The 21,255-nt window shown below is 53.4% G+C and overlaps 1 protein-coding gene across 2 annotated transcripts in view; it reads right to left on the reverse strand.

Moving 5' to 3' along the window:
• LOC136565604 (opioid-binding protein/cell adhesion molecule homolog) overlaps positions 1-11,870 on the reverse strand; it is a 309,090-nt gene extending 297,220 nt beyond the window's left edge. For both annotated transcript variants that reach the window (XM_066564280.1, XM_066564279.1), the window contains exon 1: positions 11,608-11,870. In XM_066564280.1, coding sequence (XP_066420377.1) covers positions 11,608-11,668 — 61 coding nt within the window. In that variant the 5' untranslated portion in view covers positions 11,669-11,870. The remainder of the gene's footprint in view (positions 1-11,607) is intronic.
• Positions 11,871-21,255: the final 9,385 nt, after the last annotated feature.

The raw sequence follows: 21,255 nt of genomic DNA on the forward strand, positions 1-21,255 counted from the left end.
CTTATAAAAACTAATTGTACACCCACTAGAAGAGCGACAAAAGAGAAAACCAGCCCAGCCTGGCCTGAGGAAGAAGAACTCTGTGTGGGCTGAGGGATAAGGGCAGCGTGGGGATCAGAGGTCACAGCACTCCCTTCCTCAGATGGGTCTCCTCCTGCTCCTAGAAATAGCATCCTCAAGATAAGCAAGCTTCCCAGAGCCAAGCAAAGAGTGCTCCTACACTCTGTGAGCGAAGATAACAAAAAAACCATTTTTCATGGGGAAAAAAAAATGTGGGAAAATTTCCAAGCAGCTCCTTAAGAGCTGTAAGCATCACATCCATTCCCCTAAGACAACTTCAGACCTGGCACTTCCCAGCACTCTCTCCATCCTTAGCTTTACCACGGGGCTATAAATCCACTGGCTTTGGCTGAAGTTTCTGTGGTTTTACACCAGCCTAAGCCAGCAGAGACTGAGCTGGGGAACCATGATCCAAAGGCCAGGATGCTTGCCCTTAACTCAGTCCAACAGCACAAGGAGTTTTCAATCTGGGGCTCAGATACAGGTAGGATTAACACACAGCACCTCAAATCTCCCAGCCATCAGCTTGTATCACTGCTTTAGTTTTTTATTAAAAACATCACTTCTTGCTGTATTTAATCACAGCAAGGTCATTTCAGTGACAGTTGTCAGCATCCTGGCCAAGGAGCCAGAGGAGCAGAGTCCTGGCCTGCTGGCCAGATAAAAGGAGGAGATGCTGGGTTTCATTTCCTTGTTTTCAATTGAGAGATGCCCACCTCGATGTGCAGATTAAGGTGTGGGTGGGCCAGTGTCAGCCCCCCACGGGCAGAGATGGGAAGCTGCTGCTTGCTCTGCTCATCAGGAGCCCTGAGGAGAGAAATTGCATAGTTCTCCCTGCGGCCCTCTGCCCACCTCGAACCAATTTCTGCTCCTTTTAATTCAATTCAGCTCCTCCTGACCCTGGCTGGCTGGAGTTGCAGAGTTTCTCTCAACAGATAGCACCAATTACAGAGGTGTGAAAATGGAAGGCTTTCAATTCGGAGAACAAACCCAAGATACTGGGACTTTATTGAACTGAGAATCAGGGGGTGGGGAAGGGGGAGCGGGCAGGGGCATGGGCTCAGCAATATCAACTGTGCTGGCTCCAAAAACCAAATTCTGGGGCTGATCCCTCCAGGAGTGAAGGCATCCCCAGGGGCTGGGGTGGCAAATGGCAGGAGAGGTGCAGGTTCAGGCGTGCAGAGCTGATGGCAGCTGGAGATGAGGGATGCAGAACCCAGCGCTGCATCCCTGGCACGCGCCTCGCGCATTAGCGGCTGTGTGTGCATGTGCAGTCCCCACAGGGCTGATCCCAGACCCTCAGAACCACATCCCACACATCTGACACAAACTGAGTTTGCTTCCCAGCAGCAGATCCTGCCTGGACTGACTCTGCAGCATCTGCAGCCCAATCCAGCCATTAGGAACAGCGGCACCTCCCTCCACCCCGCTCATGGTGTGACACCACTTTCTGTCCTCACACAAAGCCAAGGACTGTAGGTCAAGCCTCTGGAAATATGAGTGGCAGGATGAGCCTGGTCAGATCTGGGTAGGAGGGCTGTGGCAGGATGGTGGAGCTGCCTGACAGCCTCAGCAGTGAGATCAGCACATGGACTGACTTTACAAAAACTGCACAGTACAGCCTGTGATGATCAGAGAGTCCCCAGACAAAAGCAGGAATGTTCAGTTCATGGGAAGGAGGCAGGGATAAGCACTTCTCTGAGCTGAGCTCACTGAAACTCTTTGCCCAACATGCCCTGATGCTAAAAAAAAATTTCGAAAAGCTGAAGTAAGAAGTCCTAGATGCCCAGGAGAGAAAATGGGGTTACTCTTATGGGAAGCAGAACCACTGAGTAGCATCTCCCACCATCTCTGGATACCCCCACCATCCAGGTACCTCACAGGATGTAAGCATGCAAAAAAGCCTCCCCCAGACCTGAAAATTCCCCTCTCCTGTCCTGTCTTCACCCGACTGGTCAGACCATCAGCACAATGCCTGTGTGCCAACCAAGCCCAGGGGCTACCTTTAATCCAGACACTGGAGACTTCTCCAGACTTCTCTCCGTCCCTAGAGATGTTCAAAGCCAGGCAACCTGGCCTAGTGAAAGATATCCCTGCCCAAGGCAAGGATGTGGGATGAGATGATCTTTAAGGTCCCTTCCAACCCAATCCATTCTGTGATTCTATGATTCCCTTCCTTGATGGTGGAAAACCTCACATGGCAAAGCTCTTCCTCCCATGCCAACACTCAAAGAGCAAGGGGGTCCTCTCAGTCTGAATTTTGAGCAACTGCCCAAAATTTTGGCAGGCACATCTGAGCAGGCTCAGCATCTCCTTTCGGAATCCCAGAACTGGGGTGGGAGACACCAAAACAAAGCAGTGGCTCATTCCTGCCTCTCTCCCAAGAGTACCACGACTCAGAGCAGCTCAGAGTGTGGCTTCCAAGCCAGTGCACGGCACCTCCTGTGCCTCCAGCCAAGCCGTGGCCGCGGCTCCTCCAGCACTGCCCATAAATCCTGCAGCCCGGTAAACAGCGGAATTACGGCGCCCCGCCATTGCTTAGCCGCCTTTGACACTAATTGCTCTGCAGAGTGTGTGCAACTGGCAACACCTTATTAAAAGTGAAATATATTATACTGTCCACTTATTGCGACTTTATAAAGATAAAGTGTCCCGAGGATCCGGAGAGGCTGGCAAAGGCAGCGGCTCTCGGCCCCGCGGCGGCCGGCGGATGCTGCAGCGCAGGGCAGGCGCTGACAGGACAAATGCGTGCTCCCCCTGAAATTCCAAAGAGCGCTTCCATCTGGAGACCGAGGGCTGAGTGAAGAGTGTGCTTGAGAATTTCTCCTCTGTTCGCCTCCTCCTTTCAGCTCCGGGATCATCGCTCTCCAGCCTCAGGGGAAGGACAGGCAAAGATGCAACGTGAAAGGGCAGGGGGATCAACCACGTGCTGCCCTCCTGCCAGCCTGGAGAGGAGCAGAGGGTGCCCCTCCACTCACAAAGGCAGGCTGATCATGAATTCACATTTTCCTTCTTCCAGACATCACTGCCTCAACTGTGCTACAGACTCTCCTGCCAGGACACAAACTGGGGCATCTAAGTGCAGGTTCAAGAGCCTGGTGGTGCTCCAGCTCCCTGCCAGCCCAGCACAGGGATTTTAGCACCTAATGTAGTGATCCTGCACTGTTTCTTCTGTGTTTCTCAAAGCAGGAACTCCACTGTTTCACAAGGAAAAACGCACTTCAGATTTGGAGCTACAGCAAGGACACGTCTCTTAACACGTGTCTCTGCACATGCCTTGGGCAAGTCATTTTCCCTCTTTATTCCTTGGCTCCCCTGTCTACAAAAACAGGTACAATAAAATTTCTCTTCTCCGTGAATTATTTTAAGATCTGCTGGAAACAAACACTGTGTAAGAGTGAGACCTGATATCACTGAGTTTCAGTAATAAAGGTTTTGATCCAGGCCCCCCGGCCTCGTCTCGCCAGGTAATTTTTGGAAGAATTTTCGTGTTTCTTTTGAATTTATTGGCTATTTCTGGTTGGGAACACAACAGACAGGAGGAAGGCAGACACAGGGGATGCCATCAAAGGCACTTCTGCAGCCTGCAGTGCTCACAAAGAAGTGGTGAGCAGAGAGGGCACAGAAAACCCACCCATGTGAGGTAAAAATCAGCTTCTGAGGACTTCTTCCCAGCAAAATTAAGATATTCCCAGGCACATCACAAAAGTCATTACGTCTATATCCCTCCTGTGGTGTGGAGGGTACAGACAATATTATTTATCACTTATTGGTCATCTCCCTTGTGGCAGAGAGGAGAGACCCACCTCCCACAGTCCATGTGATGCAGAAACACAGCCTGCATCCCTCTTTGATTCCTGAAGGAAATGGCACGTCCTCCACAACGGATTTGAAATATCCAGAGTCTTTGGTTCAACAAGTTCAAATCCAAGCAAGATCAATACCTTCTCACTCCTGAGGTATCAGCAGGTAATTGGGTATCGTGCAGTGATGAGTAACCTAGTTTGCTCAGAAACTGCAAACTTTAATCTTCATCCATTCCTGGTACATAGAATAGCGAGGGAGGAACAGATCAAAGGAGAACAGATCAAATTCAGCTGCATTTGGACCCAGATTGCAGAAAAAAGGACTCATTCTTAAGTAAAATGGCTCAGGCTTCTGAGGTTCAGCACCTTGAGAGATTTGGGTGCAACACAAGGCAGAGAAGTTTCCACTTCTCCAGTGCAGCCACCTGTGACCCCAGCACCACCTCCCCAGGGTTTAGGCTGCTCCTGACCCCCCAGCTTGGACCACAGCCCTCTCCAAATTCACACACAACATCTGAGCACCTCACCCTCTCCAAATATCTATGACTCCCACCCCAGCCCTCTCCCTTTTTCCCATTTCCAGTTCTAAAATGCCCATGGCACCAGCCCTAGTGCAGGCAAGGAGAAGCTGGTCCAGCTTTCCAAGCAGGAAGGTCCTACCCTGCTGTGGGAAGTTCCCAACATGGCCATGGAAAGGAGAAGTGCCAGGTAGACTTATGGGCAGAGCGAGACAGAAAAGCACCGGGGGCAGCAGAACGACCTATTTGACAGATTTCCCTGCCGATCAAAGCTAACTTTGCTGAGAGCTTTTGACATCTGATTAATTACGTGGCGCTGGCTCGCCTGAAAATCCCGAGTTTCCGGCAGCCCTCACTTTCCCTCCTCGCGGCCCTTGGCGGCCAAACCCGCTCCCCTGGCACCAGCAGAGGAGGGGATGGCAGGAGGTGGCTTTGCCAAAAGTGCTGGCCCGTCCCTGTGAGGATGGAGATAAGGAGGGCGAGGGACAGCTGGGGACAGGGCTCCTTTGTCTGAGGTGCCTTTTGTCACGGGGAGATAGGAGGAGGCAGCCGTGCGCTGACATTTCGGTGACCAAATTAAAATGCACCGCCACAGAGACTAAATGTCATTAGCCTCATTAGGAGTGATCGCATTAAAATAAACAACCACAAAGAAGAAAAAAAAAAAAAAGAAAAGAAAAAAATTTGAAGTGGAAATTGGCCAATGCCATTAAATAAAACAAATAAATAGGGAGATCCTTCGAGGACTGTGCAGGTGATGCCAACAGAGCAGTGAGTTGAGAAGGGGCAGGAGCAGCCAACATCTCCATGGGCTCTGCTGCCAGGCTGGACTGTGATGAGACAAGTCCCCTGCTGGTGTGGCCCCAAATGGAGCTGCCCCTTTGGGAGAAGCCTTTGGAGCCTCCAGACAGTTCCAGGTTGGCTTCCACCTCAACACCCACGGCCCCCAGGGCTGGCACTGCAGGCACTGCTCTGCCAGCACCTCTGCAATCCAAGGGATGCACCTGTGTGCTGCTCTAACAGGAAGGAGGATTTTTTTAGCAGCATCAAGGTTTCTCTTGGATGCTTCCCAGTCAATTACTGGCCAACACCAACTGCATTTGGCTGATGCTCTGTGACAGGACCGCCACCCGAGGTGGAAGGCTTGGTGAAAGAAGTGCCACTTTGTCCTTGCAGAGAGAGGAATTTTTCCTCTAACCCCTCTTGCTATGCAAACTCCATTTCCTTTGGGGCGGGAGAAGTCATCAGAAGGTCCTTGCAAGATCCTGCTTATGACAGAGCAGATTTGAAAGCCCAGAGATCTCCTTCCCCCTCCCTTCCTTTCTGTCAAAAATTATAATCATCATTTTCCAGCTTGCTGAACAATCAAAGTGTGGCCTATATTCGCTGGAGCTCCTTCCACATGCTGCATGCATAGCAACAAGTCCAGGAAACAAAAGCCAGAAGTAAACAGTTGGGAGAGAGGAGGCAAAGGGCTGGCAGGGGACAGCAGGGGGACACTGCTCAGAAAACACGTGGGGCACAGCCTGGCTCAGCCCAGTCTCACCACTTTGGAGCTGCTCTGAGGGCCAAGCCCCATGTGAAGACCTCTTCTTCCATGCTCTGCAAAAAGCATGGGAATACACATGCCTGGGAAGCGTGGTTAGTGGAAAAGGCAGGACCAGAAGGAAGCCCAAACCTCCTGCTGCGGGGTCAGCTGGTCCTCATGTGGCTGAGGAGCCAGGAGGAGCAACCCATGGGGTGAATCATATAGCACAAAGCCATATGGAGCACAGGTAACCCCAGCTGCCCTCCTGGGAATCCTAAATCCATTGGAAAACCCCATGAGTGCACCAGCTCTGCTCAACACTACAGACATCCCCCATGGCTTTGCTGTCCAGGCAGTCTGAGCTGATGAGGTCCAGTCCCACCATCCCATCCTGAAGTGCAGAGCTCACAGGGAAGCTTTCCTGGGCTACCCTTCCCTGCACTTGGCTTCAGTCTCCAGAGCAGTCAATCCAGCACTTTTCACTAGCGCTGAATTCACAGAAAAGTAAACCTAAAAATATCTCCTCTTTTTCCCCCTTCTTTGCCTCATCTCACACGTGTCCCCGGCGCACATGACTCTGCCGCACAGGCAACAGGTTCAACTTCCCAAAAGCAGCTCCTCCCAAGGGGGTGGCTCTCTCACTGATGGGTCCCTGCAGTACCTGAGCATCCCAAACCACTGCCCTCAGCCATCCCACGCTGTCTGAACCTAAGCTGGGACTGGAGGGAGAATCCCCCAACTCCCAGTCAGCCCCACACACCTGGGCTCGCGTGTCCATCCATTCACAAGGGTGACACGTCCCCTGCCGCTCCCACCAGAAAAGCCACCTTGCCTGGGTACCCATAGAGGGTGAAAACACGATCCCAGAGCTTTGGAGAAGCAGGCAGGAAAGTGTTTCTTCTCTCTTAGCATGAAACGAAGAGGAGCTCCCTGGAAAAACCCACCCACGGAGCAGCAAGTGTCAAAGCCACCTCTGTTATGTGCTGTTGCTGCATTGGTAATTATATGTACCGTGCCTTCATTAGGGAAAGATGACTGGGAGGCAAGGAGATTTGCAGCAAAGCTGTTATTATTTTTAAGTTTAAACAAAAAGGAGGAGTGTGACAGCTGAAATCACTCCCCATCCTGCACATGCCAGCAGCTGAGAGCATCTCAGGGGATGCTCAGAAGGTAAGAAGGGCTCAGGATCAGTGCCCAGCTTTGGCTGACTGGGGAGGGGAAAGGCAGAGCTGCAAAGCTGAGGGTGACCCCAGGGTCGTGAAGGAGATTACAGATAAAATCCAACAAGTTTTGCTCTATCCCCACCTGACTGCAGCAGAAGGGTCCTCCTGGGTGCCCTGTTCCCCCACAAACCTCTCGGGGTCCATCGCTGCACCCCGACAGCCCCTCTCAGTGACTTTGGTTTCTCACCAAGCAAAGCACAAACTCCGAATTTCATATTCAACTGTAAAATATGAACACAGCTGTTTATGCAGCTCAAAATTCGCCATAACCAAATATTCAAGCCTTTGGAGAAGATTTTCAAAGGCGCCAGTTAAGGCACAGAGCTCCCATCGGTGCCTTTGAAACATCTCTCCCTTTTCAGTTTTTCACAGGGATTCGCACCAGCAAAAGCTCCTCCACCCGGCCGTCTGCAACCACGGAATGCACAAAGGAGAGGCTGTCAAAGAGAAGCTGCTGGAAAATGCAAAGCAAGGTTCAGCACTTTGGGGCATCCTGAAAGGCAGCTGCCAGAGCCACCGACCCCGAAACCCACAGCCCCCAGGGCAAATTCTTCTGGGAACTTGCACCGGCGGGGATTTGCAGGGAGCAAGAGCTGTGTGTGCCTCCTCTCCCATCACACTCCCTCTCCCCACATTGCTTGGAAATGACAGCGAGTGCTGCTCCTCCCCAGCAGAATTAAAGCATCCTCTAAGAGCCAACACCAACCTTCTCCCTGTACTGGGAGCCAGGAGATGGAGAAATCACCCTCTGGCAGGGAAAGTACAGGCCAGGCCTCAGGGAGAGGCAGAGGAAGGCCAGACAGTGGTTTTGGGCTCACACCCCATCCTGCTGGGACACCTTCCCCAGCTTCCCTGACTCCTCCTGGAAGACTGATGATTGCAGTGCCTGATCCACACCTATCCCCAGCCTTTGGGAGAGCACAGAAAATCCCTTTAAGCCCCTCTTGCTCATATTGAAATGACACTAAAGCAGAACTAATGTGCTCCAGGTACTTATTCTCAGGCTTAGTGGCAGGGATCAGCAGCCCTCCACCAGCCCAGCATCCCCCACCAGAGAGAGGTGACAGTCATGTCACAGGCAGCAGGAAAAGCAAGCTCCTGCAGCAGGGACCCCTTTAGGAGGGGATGGGAGGGTGTTTTTTAATGCCTGCAATGTCTGTTTTGTAAATTTAGATGGGTTTTACAACCACCACCAAAGCCAGGCTGCCTCAGCAAGGATGAAGTCACACAGAGTCCCTGGGAGGATGCAGAAAGCAGGTCCTGGGTGCCAGGGTGACAGTGGCACACTGGGGGACACCCCAAGCTCTACAAGCTTCACCTTGATCCCGGTGTCCTGGAGCAGTGAAAAACAGGATTGTCCATCCCCCCCTGCAGTACCAGATTTTCTGACCACTGCCATGACAAGTAATTTCCCCCAGCCTGCAAAGGCAGCAATATAAATGTCTGAAGAGGCTGATGAGCATTGATTTTTGCCACCTGTAGAGCCATGATGTCACCCTGTGACTGCAGCTCAGACAACGATTCCCCCCTGCCCCAAATTCATTCCCCATCACAGCCCACCCTCACCTCAAACCAGCAGCACCCACAATGCCCAGCAGTTCAAAGCATTTGCCAACAGCTTGGCAATTAAATTACCCACTCACCTCCCTATCCTGCAGCGCTGGACTCATTAAAAACCCTCAGCATCCTTCCCACCTCAGAGAGCAACCCCAGTCCAGGAACCCGCCTCCCCCAAGGCTCCAGATGACAACAGCATTAAGGCTTCCAAATTATTTTAGATAGAAACTTGTCTTACAAAGAAGTAAAAAGCTGCAGAGTAAGACAGTCTCCATGACCAGAGGGGTCAGGGTTTCATTATTGCATTAACCTTTCGTGTCTTTAGATTCCACGAGAGTAAATTGGTAACGAGATGACACAAGACCCAATGGGAAAAATGCATCTTTCCTAACAAAAATAAGAGAAAGGGGGAAAGACAGAGGTGGGAGCAGGAGAAAGAGGAAAAACTGGCAAATAAGCTATTACAGCTAATAATAACTTTGCGATGCTATTTTCTGCAGGAGCCTTCAAGTTGTGATGTTTCCCTTCACTCTAATTACACCTTCTAAAAGCAGGTTCCCTTCTCACTTTAACCACCCCGTGTGAAACTCCCGCAGGATTCGGATAAAAACGGAAAGGAAAAGAGTTTGCACTTCAGAACCAGCCTCTGCATATCCCAGGGGAGAGTCACCTGCACAAAACCTTTGCCTGTGAATAATAAACAGCCCAAGAAAAACATTTTGGGAAAAGGTGCAGGCTCCAAAGGACAGCAGGGACCATTCACCTTCCCTCTGCCATCCGTGACTTTGCCAACGTGACTCGTGTTCCAGCCCACAGCAGTGAAACCATGACTGCAATCACTGCTGGGACAGGTTGGGCAGGGAGGGAAAACATCCAACCTCTGCAAGCCAGGCATAAATAAAAAGGATTGGAGATGTTCAAATGCAGGGCAGGAAGGCAAAGCACCAGCAGCCCAGAGTATTTCCCTTCCTCTAATGCAGGCAGAAGGGTTTGGCTTGATGGATTAAGGGCTGAGCCCAGCCAGGCAAAGTCCTGGGCTGGTTTAGCTCAGGGGAACATCCAAAGCCAAAGCAGATATTGCTGCTTAATAGAAATAAGAAGGGAAAGCTACAACTGCATAAGTGTGGATCAAGAAGCCTCTCCCAAGTTTCCAGGGACTTAAACGCAAGGGCCTTTTCCTTCCCTGGCCCATGCAGGGGCCAGAGCCAGCCCAGGCCTTGGCTTGGCCCAAACAGCCACATCCTGAGGAAAGTGCAGCAGAGCACTGGCAAACAGCAAATGCACCCTGTCAGGTTTCTGCCAGCTCCTGCAGCTTAAGGACATCTCTGTGACAGCCCATCAAGTGTCACACGTCCTCCCATTTGGCCCACACAGCTGCTTCCATCCATTTCTCTGCAATTCCAACCCACAGAACCTTATCCAGCAGGAGGGTGAAAGAGCCAATGCTCTGCTCAGAGCATCCTTGCTGAGGCACGCCTGCCCCCACGCCAGGCACACCCACCCTGTCCTGCTGAAGATCTATTTTCAAAAAAACCCCTTTACATGCACAAAGTCAGGCAGCTCACACAGCCATGGCTCCCTTGTGCTCACATGCTAAACTACAGATGCACCATTTTGGTTTCTGCTGCTGCTGAGGAGCTCGAGGCTCTGCTGGTCAAGGGTTTTCCACCACTGCTCCCAAAGCTTGGCCCAGGGGACAGGGCTGACCCCAGTGCTGATGCACATCCCAGCCCCCTGCCATCCCACAGAGGGGCAACCAGCCCATTCCAGGGGGTCTTGTGCCCATCCCAGGGGGTCCTGTACCCACTGATCTGCTCAGTTTGCAGTGTGACAGCTCCACAGGACCTCAGGATGTGCCTGGTCCCACGGCACAAGCCTCCACAAGCAAGTTCTAACCCAAGAACCCTCCTGTTCAGCCCTGCTGTGGGCAGAGCTGTTCGCCAGCTGTGACATGAGTAACCTCTCCCCTGCCAGCCTCACCCTCTTGCCACCCACACCAACCCCTCAGAGCCCGTGTGTGCTTCAGCTGCTGAAATCACAGCCGTGCCTCCCTCTGCCCTCCCTGGTGCAACAGAACCCTCCCTGGCGGTCATGAAAAACACAAGGCTGGGTTAAGATCGGATCCCAGCCTCGACACCCAGTCCCCATCTGCTTGCACAGGGATGATAATCTCCCCAGCTGCTAAAAGCGCACATCATCATCAAAAACACGCCGGTGACTTCCTCCCCCCGGCGCTCAGCTCCGCTCTCCGCCCCCATCGCCCTCGCTGGATGCAGCGCCCGCTGCCCCGCGAGCATCAGCACGGAGCCAGCGCTGGATGCAGCCCCAGCATCTCCCCCGGAGCCGGGGGGACGAGGCCAGCCCCCGTTTCGGGAGCCACCCGCTCAGTTCAGCGAGGCTGCGGCACCGGCACGGCCTCCCCGAGTGCCTGGATTGGGGCGGGGGGCTCATTTTCACTTTGGAGGGGAAGGCACCGAGTTTGCCTGGCAGGAATCAGGGAAGCACGGATGAGGGCAGCGCAGGGAATAGCATGACAGCTCTCAGAAGAGGGAGGGCACAGCAGGTGCCCAACTCTGAAGGGAAAAAAAAACTGCACGAGCCCATCATTTCGAGCAGAGATCGCTCGGGGGGACAGACCCTGCCCAGCTCGGGGGCTGCAGGTGCCGGCACCGCTCAGGTACCGGCGGCTCGGTGCCCACCTGGGGGTCCAGCACGGCTCCGGAGCCCCTCAAGGGGATCACGGGGAGCACTGGGCAATCCCCCGATGCAGAGAAACTCGCTGCCTGCCCGCCTGCCTGCGCGCGTTCGTGCGCAATGTGCGCGGAGCCGGCTCCCTGCGCGCAGAGCCCGCTCGGCTCTCCCACCCTGCCAGCCCCTGCCCTCCCAGCCGCCCCAGAAAAAGCTTCCTGCGCTACCTGGGATGAAGAGCAGGGCAGTGGTGGCCGTGAAGACGATCCAGCAGGCAGGATGGTACATCTTGGAGCTGCGCTAGGCGAGCGGCTGCTTCGCTCGCTGCTGGCTGCTGCTGCCGCCGCTGCTTTCCGTCTGCGCTGAATTCTGAGCAGGTTTAAATCCAATGTTTGCAGAGGGAGGGAGACGGAGTTAGCGAGCTGGAGAGAGGGGGAGAGACGGGAGCAGGCAGTCAGTGTGGCTGGTCTCTCCTTGCACACGCACGCACACTCGCACACAACTGGCAGAAGGAGCAGCGGGTTCCGTGCGTGCTCCGGGAGCGCAGACCTCCTACCGGGCACCCATTGGCTCAGGATGCTGACTGACACACGCACTCCCGCTCTCCTGCGGGCTTCACTCCGCAACCAGGGAGTTAAATGCAGGCATCGACCCCCCGAGCATCCCTCCCGGCACCAGCTGGTGCCCGGGATGCAGGGAGAGGCTCTGGGATGGAGGGAGCAGCTCTGGGATGGAAGGAGCAGACCCAGGATACAGGAGCGGCTCTCAGGATGCAGGGAGCAGCTCTGGGATGGAGGGAGCAGCCCCGGGATGCAGGAGCAGCTCTCAGGATGCAGGGAGCAGCCCCGGGATGGAGGGAGCAGCTCTGGGATGGAGGGAGCAGCCCCGGGATGAAGGAGCAGCTCTGGGATGGAAGGAGCAGCTCTGGGATGGAAGGAGAAGCTCTGGGATGGAGGGAGCAGCTCTGGGATGGAAGGAGCAGCTCTGGGATGGAAGGAGCAGCTCTGGGATGGAGGGAGCAGCCCCGGGATGAAGGAGCAGCTCTGGGATGGAAGGAGCAGCTCTGGGATGGAAGGAGAAGCTCTGGGATGGAAGGAGCAGCTCTGGGATGGAAGGAGCAGCTCTGGGATGGAGGGAGCAGCTCTGGGATGGAAGGAGCAGCTCTGGGATGGAGGGAGCAGCTCTGGGATGCAGGAGCAGCTCTGGGATGGAGGGAGAAGCTCTGGGATGGAGGGAGAAGCTCTGGGATGGAAGGTGCAGCCCCGGGATGGAGGGTGATACTCTGGGATGGAGGGAGCAGACCCAGGATACAGGAGCAGCGCTGGGATGCAGAGAGCAGCTCTGGGATAGAAGGAGCAGCCCTGGGATGCAGAGAGCAGCTCTGGGATGGAGAGAGCAGCCCCGGGATGCAGAGAGCAGCCCCGGGATAGAAGGAGCAGCCCCGGGATGCACAGAGCAGTTCTGGGATGCAGGGAGCAGCTCTGGGATGCAGAGAGCAGCTCTAGGATGCAGAGAGCAGCCCCGGGATGCAGAGAGCAGCCCCAGGATGCAGGAGCAGCCTCGGGATGCAGAGAGCAGCCTCGGGATGCAGAGAGCAGTCCTGCATGGACACAGGCATGGTCACACCAGCTCCTCGTGCACCAGCCACCTGCAAAGGGGAAGGTTTTCCTTCCCCAGCCTGGAGCTGGCTGGTGGGGCAGCCCCAGGCTTCAGCCCCTTGGCTCTCCCTGCCCTCTGCTCCCCTCACTGGGAAGGCAGCAGCAGCTCTTCCACTGCTGAGGCAAACCAGGGAGCAATCCAAGCTTTTTAGCATGAGTGGGTGTTTTTCACACAAAATCTCTGAAACCAGGCAGCAATCTTCCCTGTGCATCCTAACTGGAGACATGATTTTTTTCCCTTCAGCAGCTCACAAAGCCCCAAAAAGACCCTGAGCTCAGGGTACCTGCCCCTGCAGACCCCCTATCCCATACCAAGGAGTTTTCCTCAGGGTCTCCCTTCCTTCCAGGATGCCACAATTTTCTTCTGTACCCCCAGAACCCCCTCCCTGGCACATTCCCACATCTCTGCTGAGCCCTGAGCATCCCTGGGCTTGGGCAGCTGCCCCTGCCATGTCCCCCTCCCACAGCCACCTCCAGACCAAGGCATTCACCAGTCAGGGCGTGAGTTTGCTGCATTGCCAAAAAAAAAAAAAAAAGTTGCAAAGGTTAGTTTCCAAAATAAATAGTACTTATTTTTGACATTTTCTAAACAAAAAAAAAAAAAAAAAAGAAACCAACAACATGTTTCTTATTTCTCACTGCAACTTTGTTAAAAACAGACTGTAAGTGGGGTTTTTGTAATGGTTCAGGACAAATTTTAACCTTCAGTTTTTCTCAAAACCATCTCTTTCCCCACTAGCTCAGGGTTAAAGGTCTCTTTTTGAGCTCCAGGCCAGCCCAAGAGAACTTTCAGCCCAACACTTTGGGTTTCCAGCTAACTCACCACAGCATTCTGGCACCAGTGGCCACACACTCCTCCACATCCCACACCCCAGGGTTTCACCTGCTCCTCGCCTTGGTCTCTGTTCTCACCTACCTGGGCTTGTTCTCACCATCCCTGGCTCCCCATTTTCCTGGATTATTTTCCCTCGAGACTCCTTTTTCCATTAAGCCATCATCTCAGGGAGCACCTGGCTAAGGGACCCTCTTCATTGGGGTGCACAAACCCCAATTCCCACAGCCTGCCACAGAGCTGGGGCCAGAGCTCTCCTGGCACCCAAACCCACAAACCCCTGATCATTCCCTCCCCTCTGGTCTTTTTTCCCTTTTGTCTCACCCACCTGTTACAACACAGTATCAGCACATCCCCGTCCATGTCCATCCCTCTTATCTGGCACTATTGTCACACACAGCAGCACTGGGAGGAGCAGGAGCAGTGGGGTTGGAGCACAGAGCCAGGTCCCTTGTGCTCTGGAAGGGGTGTCCCTCACCCAGAGAGGGATGGGAGCCAAGCACACACTGCCAGGACAAACTCCTCTGGCTTTTAACCATTAATCCTTCTTCATTTTCTACTCTGCATGAATAAACCACAAGTTTTCAAAAGCTTTTAACTCAGCCATGTTCCCACATTATCTGCTGAAGGCATCCCATCTCCTGCATCCTCAGGAAAGCACCAAAGCAAACATGACTAAGGATTTCATTCCTTTAATAAGGGTAAAGTTATGTTGCTTGACCTCTGAAAGAGCTAAATCATCACATGGAGCAAAACCCAGTGAGCAGAGTGTCTCCCTCAGCCTGGGAGAGGACAGGGATATTTCTGTCCTGAATTTCCCTCTAAATGACACCCCAACAGATGACACCAAGCAAATTTATCCTTTGCTTCACAAGTATTTTGGGAAAACAGCTGCAAAGAGACATTTGGGATTTCCCAGGGCTGCCAGGCATGTGGCTGCATCCTTCCTGGCCAGCCCAGGACAGGGACATCTGTCCCCAGGGGAAACTGAGCTGCTTTGGGGCTCAGCTGAACCCTGTGGCTGCAGCTCATCCTCCAAACACACACAGCGAGCTCTGAATCCGCCCAAGGCAAAAAAAAAGAAATAAAGTTATCTTGGAGGAACTAAAGGAAATGAACAAAGAAATCATTTCTAATTAACAGAAATGTTTGATGGACTCAGAACAAACATGTTGCTCTGCTTTCAAACCCTGAGTTGAAAAGCTATATTTGGGGAAGTTTCAAAACAACACATTCTTACTTTTTTTTTTTCCTCCCACCACACTTCTCCCATTTGCTTTTTTTTTTTTTTTTTTTCTTCACCTGGCAGTGATTATTACCCAAGTCCAGCACACACTGAGCTGCTCTCTTTGCATATATTTTGGCCAATTAGGCTGGCACCCAAACTGCCAAACACAGCTCTGAGAGTGACCCTAGAGCAGACCTTTGGTACCTTGCTGCCTTTACCTTCCCATCTGCAAAATGGGAACAAATGTGCTTTGATCAGCCAAACAAATCCATCACTGCTCACCAGCTCTGCAGGACCGAGCAGGCACTGGCCTGTTTCATTTGTTTGATTTCCAAGACACATAATAAAAAGGTGTATAAATATGTATTTAGCTGGTGGAGCTTTTCTGGGATATTTGGGGTTGTTTGCTTTCCGACATCAAGCAGAGAATCTGAAATGCATATTTAAATTTGACAGGCAGCCCCTGATCGGAGAGGAGACATTCTGCTCCGCTGGGCACATTTAGACATGATTTTTGTGTGTATTTCCAGAGGTTTTTTTCCCCAGCTGTCTCAATGCATATTCACATCTGGGACCAGAGTAGTCTCTGGGGGAAATAACACGTTTTCAGTGAAGCAGAGGTTTGCACAGACAGGGAGAGGGGCAGAGAAGTGCAGGAGAGCAGCGCGAGGAGCATCCCTGCTCCCATCCTGGGTGCTCCATCCCCAGAGCAGCCTGCACTGGGCTGATCCCATCTGCCAGAGTGATCCCTACAGAGTCCTGCATCACCTCATGCCACAGATCACCCTGAGCCACAGATCACCCTATGCCACAGATCACCTCATGCCACAGATCACCATGAGACACAGATCACCCTGTGCCACAGATCAGCATGAGCCACAGATCACCATGAGCCACAGATCATCCTGTGCCACAGATCACCTCATGCCACAGATCACCATGAGACACAGATCACCTCAGGGCACAGATCACCCCGTGCCACAGATCACCCTGAGCCACAGATCACCCTGAGCCACAGATCACCATGAGCCACAGATCACCCTGAGCCACAGATCACCCTGAGCCACAGATCACCCTGTGCCACAGATCACCATGAGCCACAGATCACCCTGAGCCACAGATCACCCCGTGCCACAGATCACCCTGAGCCACAGATCACCATGAGCCACAGATCACCCTGAGCCACAGATCATCCTGTGCCACAGATCACCTCATGCCCCAGATCACCCCGTGCCACAGATCACCCTGTGCCACAGATCACCTCATGCCACACATCACCATGAGACACAGATCACCTCATGCCACAGATCACCCTGAGCCACAGATCACCCCGTGCCACAGATCACCCTGAGCCACAGATCACCCTGAGCCACAGATCACCCTGAGCCACAGATCACCCTGAGCCACAGATCATCCTGTGCCACAGATCACCTCATGCCACAGATCACCGTGAGCCACAGATCACCCCGTGCCACAGAGCGCTGTCCTGCTCCTCCAGGTGCTGAGGACCATCCTTGCCATGGCCACCTCCACTCTCCTTCCCAACCCCAGACCCCACACCCCCATGGACCATCCACCCCAGAGCAGTGCCAGGGAACTGCATGGCACCTCTCTGCAGGGCTGTGGCTTTGCAAGGAGCCCAAGGCTGCCTTGAGAGGTGTCTGCTCACACTGGGAGGTGTAGGGGAGCAAAGTGGGAGCACTGGGATGGGCAGAATGGGGTGCAGAAGGGTTGGGATGGGCAGGATGAGGAGCACAAGGGTTTGGTTTAAAGGGATGCTGAGAGAGCAGGGTGGGGAATGGAAGCTCTGGGATGGGCAGGAAGGGGCGCAGAGGGCTCCAGGGAAACAGAAGCCTCCCAAACCAGCCGTGCCTGTGGCTTTCACCCCCGTGCCCTCTCCACAGTGCCCGCCCCAGGCAGCCCCCGCAACCTCCTCCCTGTTCCCTCCCTCGGGGTGTGTGTGTGTGTGCTCTGCTGAATGAAAGGCTACCCTTTTCTCCTTGACATCTTGTTAGAATGTGAATACAACAGCTATTGATTTGCATTTTGTGCAAGGAGAGAGGAAAAAAAAAAAAACCTAGCTTTTTTCTTTTTCTATTTTTTTTAAAAAGAAAGACTCTCTGAACTCAGAGCTCCTGCAGGAATAAATAACCTGGATGGGGCTTGGAGCAACCTGGTCTAGTGGGAAGTGTCCCTGGCCATAGCAGGGGGTTGGAATGAGGTGATACCAACCCAAACCATCCTGTGATTCTATGAATTGAGCACCAACCACGCCAAGCTCTGCAGGGAGAGCACAAGGATCCACCCAACCATCCTCCCCAAGTGCTTCTGCATCCCTCACCAAGGGCAAACACTTTGAGTTACCCCAGGCTGGGCCAGCAGCATCACCCAGCCCAGGGGGGAAGGCAAACAAAACAATTAAGCTGGACCTAAGGCAACTAAATGAGCAGGGAAAGCCAAGGCAGAAGCAGGCTGGGGCTCGGGAGGAGGAGATGGAGCAAACAGCACTGCTCACCTCCTGCAGGTCCTGGCTGGCAGTGCCATCAGTCAGGCTCCTTCCACACAGGTCCCCAACCATTGTGACACAGACACCAAGTGTCCTGCTACCCTTCCATGGGGAGAGTTCCCTACTCCTCCAAACCACGGCAAGCACAGCAAGCAGGGAAGAAACCAAGGGCGAGGAATGAGGGTGCTGGCATCAGTGGCTGAGGGCAAACAGCGATGCATCACCTCCCGCCGCGGGCTGCTGCGGGGATTAATTAGTGTTTGTAAAGCACTTTGAAGATAAATGAGACTGTGGGAGAGCTCCTGGCCAGGAGAGAGGGGGAGATGGGGATCAGGGAACCCAGGTATGGTATGGTTTCTTATCTGGTGTGCAAGCTGCAGCCCCGGCTGGGCCAGCACCACGCGGGTGTGGATGAAAGGTGGAACGGGAAAATTTCCGCAGAGTGGAAAAAAAAGAGAAATCATGCACATGCTGCTTGGGAAAAATGAGTGAGAGAGAGATGAAAAGATGGGATCTAAGTCTCTAAAAGCTGTAGAGAACTGCTATTGATTCTGGCTTGGGAAGAAGGGGCCTGAACTAGAGCTGGTGTGTTGTTAAGTGCACTTATCTCCTCTTGTTAGATGGCAGAACGGGGGCCAGATGGACAGGGTCCTAATTCCCGTCAAGAATCATTACCTGCAGCATGCTGGATGAGGCACCCCCAAAGATGTGCTGTGAGCACTGGAAAACGTGGCAGCACCAGGAGGTCAGGACCCCACAGTGTCCCTGGACAACCCATTCCAGTGCTGGAGCACCACTTCCCTGAAACAGCTTTTCTTACATTTAAAGAGAATTTCCTGCACTTTGATTGTGCTCGTTGCCCTCTCTGAGCACTCCTGAGAAGAGCCTGCCCCCTTCACACCCCCAGGTGCTCCCAGCCACTCCCAAAACACCACCACCCTCCAGAGCACCCCATCTCCTGGGAGGAATCCTCATGGGAAGGATTCGTGTGCATTTTCAGAGGAAATCCATGGGGAGGAGGATGGTGGGAAAAGACAGCGGGGGAGTTCGCTCCCCTCCTCAGCTGTCAGGAGGATGGGCCAGCACCAGGAGTGATGAAACACAAGATACCCTCACACAGATCTTTGATCACAGTAATTATCCATTGTTGTCGTGTACAAAACATTTATCTCCATGCAGGCATCGAGTTCCTCTGTGCCACCCCCCATCCCCTCACACCTCACTGCTCCAGGCTCCCCATCCCACCCTCTCCAAAGATGCTCTCCTCAGGACCGGGGCAGGACTCTCTTCTCCCAGTCAATGGGGTGAAAGCAAAGAGTTTTTTGTTTGCCTGGCTTTGATCAAAATGATTGAATGCCAGGGAAAGAGCAGGGGGGGGAGGAAAGAAAGAAAGCAAAGCAGAAATGATGCATCCCTGATCCATAAGCAGGAAACAGTTCAAGGATGAATCCAGGCATCACTCACTGGCTGTGCGCTTCTGGGGGTTGGGTTTTCTCTTCTTCCTTTTTTTTTCAAGAATGAGAAAGAAAACATTTTTATAAGCTTTGCTCCTTTTCATTTTTCTCTGAGTTCAGTGGCTTTCCTCGTCAAGCCTCTGTAGCTCAGGTAAGAACAGAGGGCTCCAGATTAAAGAGCAACACGGCAGCCAAGCAGAAGCCGTCAAGATAACAGAGAGGACAGAGTCAGGAAAGACAAAGGAGGGAAGCCTGCTTTCTGCAAGATTCCCGCTCTCAGCTTTTATGTAGATTACTCCAGAAACAGGGATCAAGCTGATCAAGCTGCACATTTCAGGCCCCAATCCTGACCCTCTCCACCTGGACGTTGGGCTCCAGGACAACAATCAGCATCACGAGCCCTGGCCCCAGCAGCAGGGCTCTGACAGAGATTTAATCCAGCCCGGATTTTTATAGATGCCTGGGTGGGTGGACAGACAGACAGCACGCCAGACTGACAGCTCGAAATACCTCTGCACGAGCGTGGGTAGCAACCAAGCGTGGAGCCTCCTGCCAGAGCATTTCACGTGCCGGTGAAAAACCCAGCCCTGCAGCTCATCCCAGCCCGCAGCCCTCTCCCAGGGCACCCAGGGAAACAGGCCTGGGAGGAAAATTGGTTCCATCCCTCCAGATCCCAACAAGAGCCCACCACCTGTGTCCTGCAGCATCACCCACCACAGCACCTGCAGCCACGGGATGCAATATTCCCTCTCCTGCCTCAGCTTTGGGGTGTCCAATCCCAGCACTGCTCCTTGGGACCAAAAGCAATCTGCAGTTTGGGAGAGGATCTGCTCAGAGCCACCCCCCACACAGGAAAGGCAGGCACCCCCCAGAGCAAGGGCTCAGCAGGGTCCACATCTCCTGTGACAATGACTCCAGCAATGACATTCTCTGAGAGTCCTGAGAGGTTCCCCAGGGAAGCCTTCCCTGCTGGCTTGTTTATAGATCTATTCTTAGCTCGACTTGGACTCATTGCAGAAGCAGCAAGGAGCCTTTCATCCCGTGACCCCGAAGTACCTCATAGAATATGAGCCAAGCCTTGTGGAGAGGAAATATTGTCCATTCTGTTTGACAGAGGGGTCAGCCCATGTGTGAGGCCAGGCAGAGGAGCAGGGAATAGCAAACAGGCAGGAGAGGCTTTGGATGTGCACAGGGTGAGAGGCAGCCCAGGGACACCACGGGCAAGATGAGCACATGAGGTGCATCCAAAATTGGATGGACTGGGGAGGCTCAAAGGGTGGAGAGCGGGGAAAACTCCTGCTGGAGACCCAGGGTTTGTGCTGCTGCCCAGGGATGAGGGAGGTGCATTCTAGGGTCTGTCTGCTCCCACAAACCCACCCCGCCCTCTGTTTAAGGCACAGGGAGATGGGAAATATGCGATCAAAACCTCATTTACAGCAGAGCAGCAGGAGGGAGGCTGGGTGGTCACAAACTCCATGCAAACAGCCCCATCCTTGGGATGCTCCCAGGAAAAGGCCATCCTGGACGTTGTTGTTGTGAAGAAGCCACCGAACCACCATGTTATCACTCTGCCCTTGATTGACAACAACTTTATTTCTTTTTTCATTTCTACAGAATGATGCTGGAATGGTGCTCTCCCAGCTGCAGGGCCCTGTCCCAGATGTTTGATGGGAACATCTCCCATTAAGGATGGGAGATGCTCATTGTTGCGTGGCACCCCTAATTTGGGGAGGCAGAGCAGGTGCCGGGAGAGGGGGCACCGCACCCTCACACAGCACAGAAAGTCTTTTCCATATGCTGCCTGATCAGTTATATCAGTTTCTTAAAATGCTATTGCACAGATATTTCAGAGGCATCCTGTAGGACCATCTGGTATGTTATATATTGCACAGAGCCCGGCCAATTCTCAGATCCTGTAATTTTATCTCCTCCATTTCATATGCGGCGCAGGCATTTTGCAAGGCGACGGGGAGTGGGAATCTGTGGAGTGACGGAGCGCACGCAAATCGAAAGGCAAGGCCCAAAACTGAGAGGCACTGGCAGCTCCCACCCATCCCAGGCACTGGAGAGGAGTTTTGGGGCTGCACGGGGGTGTTTGGGGTCACCCAGCTCGGCTGCATTGCCCATGGGTGCTCTCTATCCCTCCCTGCCTCCCACAGCAGCGCTGCAGGGTGGAGACGCCTCCGGCATCTCACAG

This window comes from Molothrus aeneus, chromosome 22 (genome assembly GCF_037042795.1).
Source record: "Molothrus aeneus isolate 106 chromosome 22, BPBGC_Maene_1.0, whole genome shotgun sequence".
In the NCBI taxonomy this organism is placed as follows: Eukaryota; Metazoa; Chordata; class Aves; order Passeriformes; family Icteridae; genus Molothrus; species Molothrus aeneus.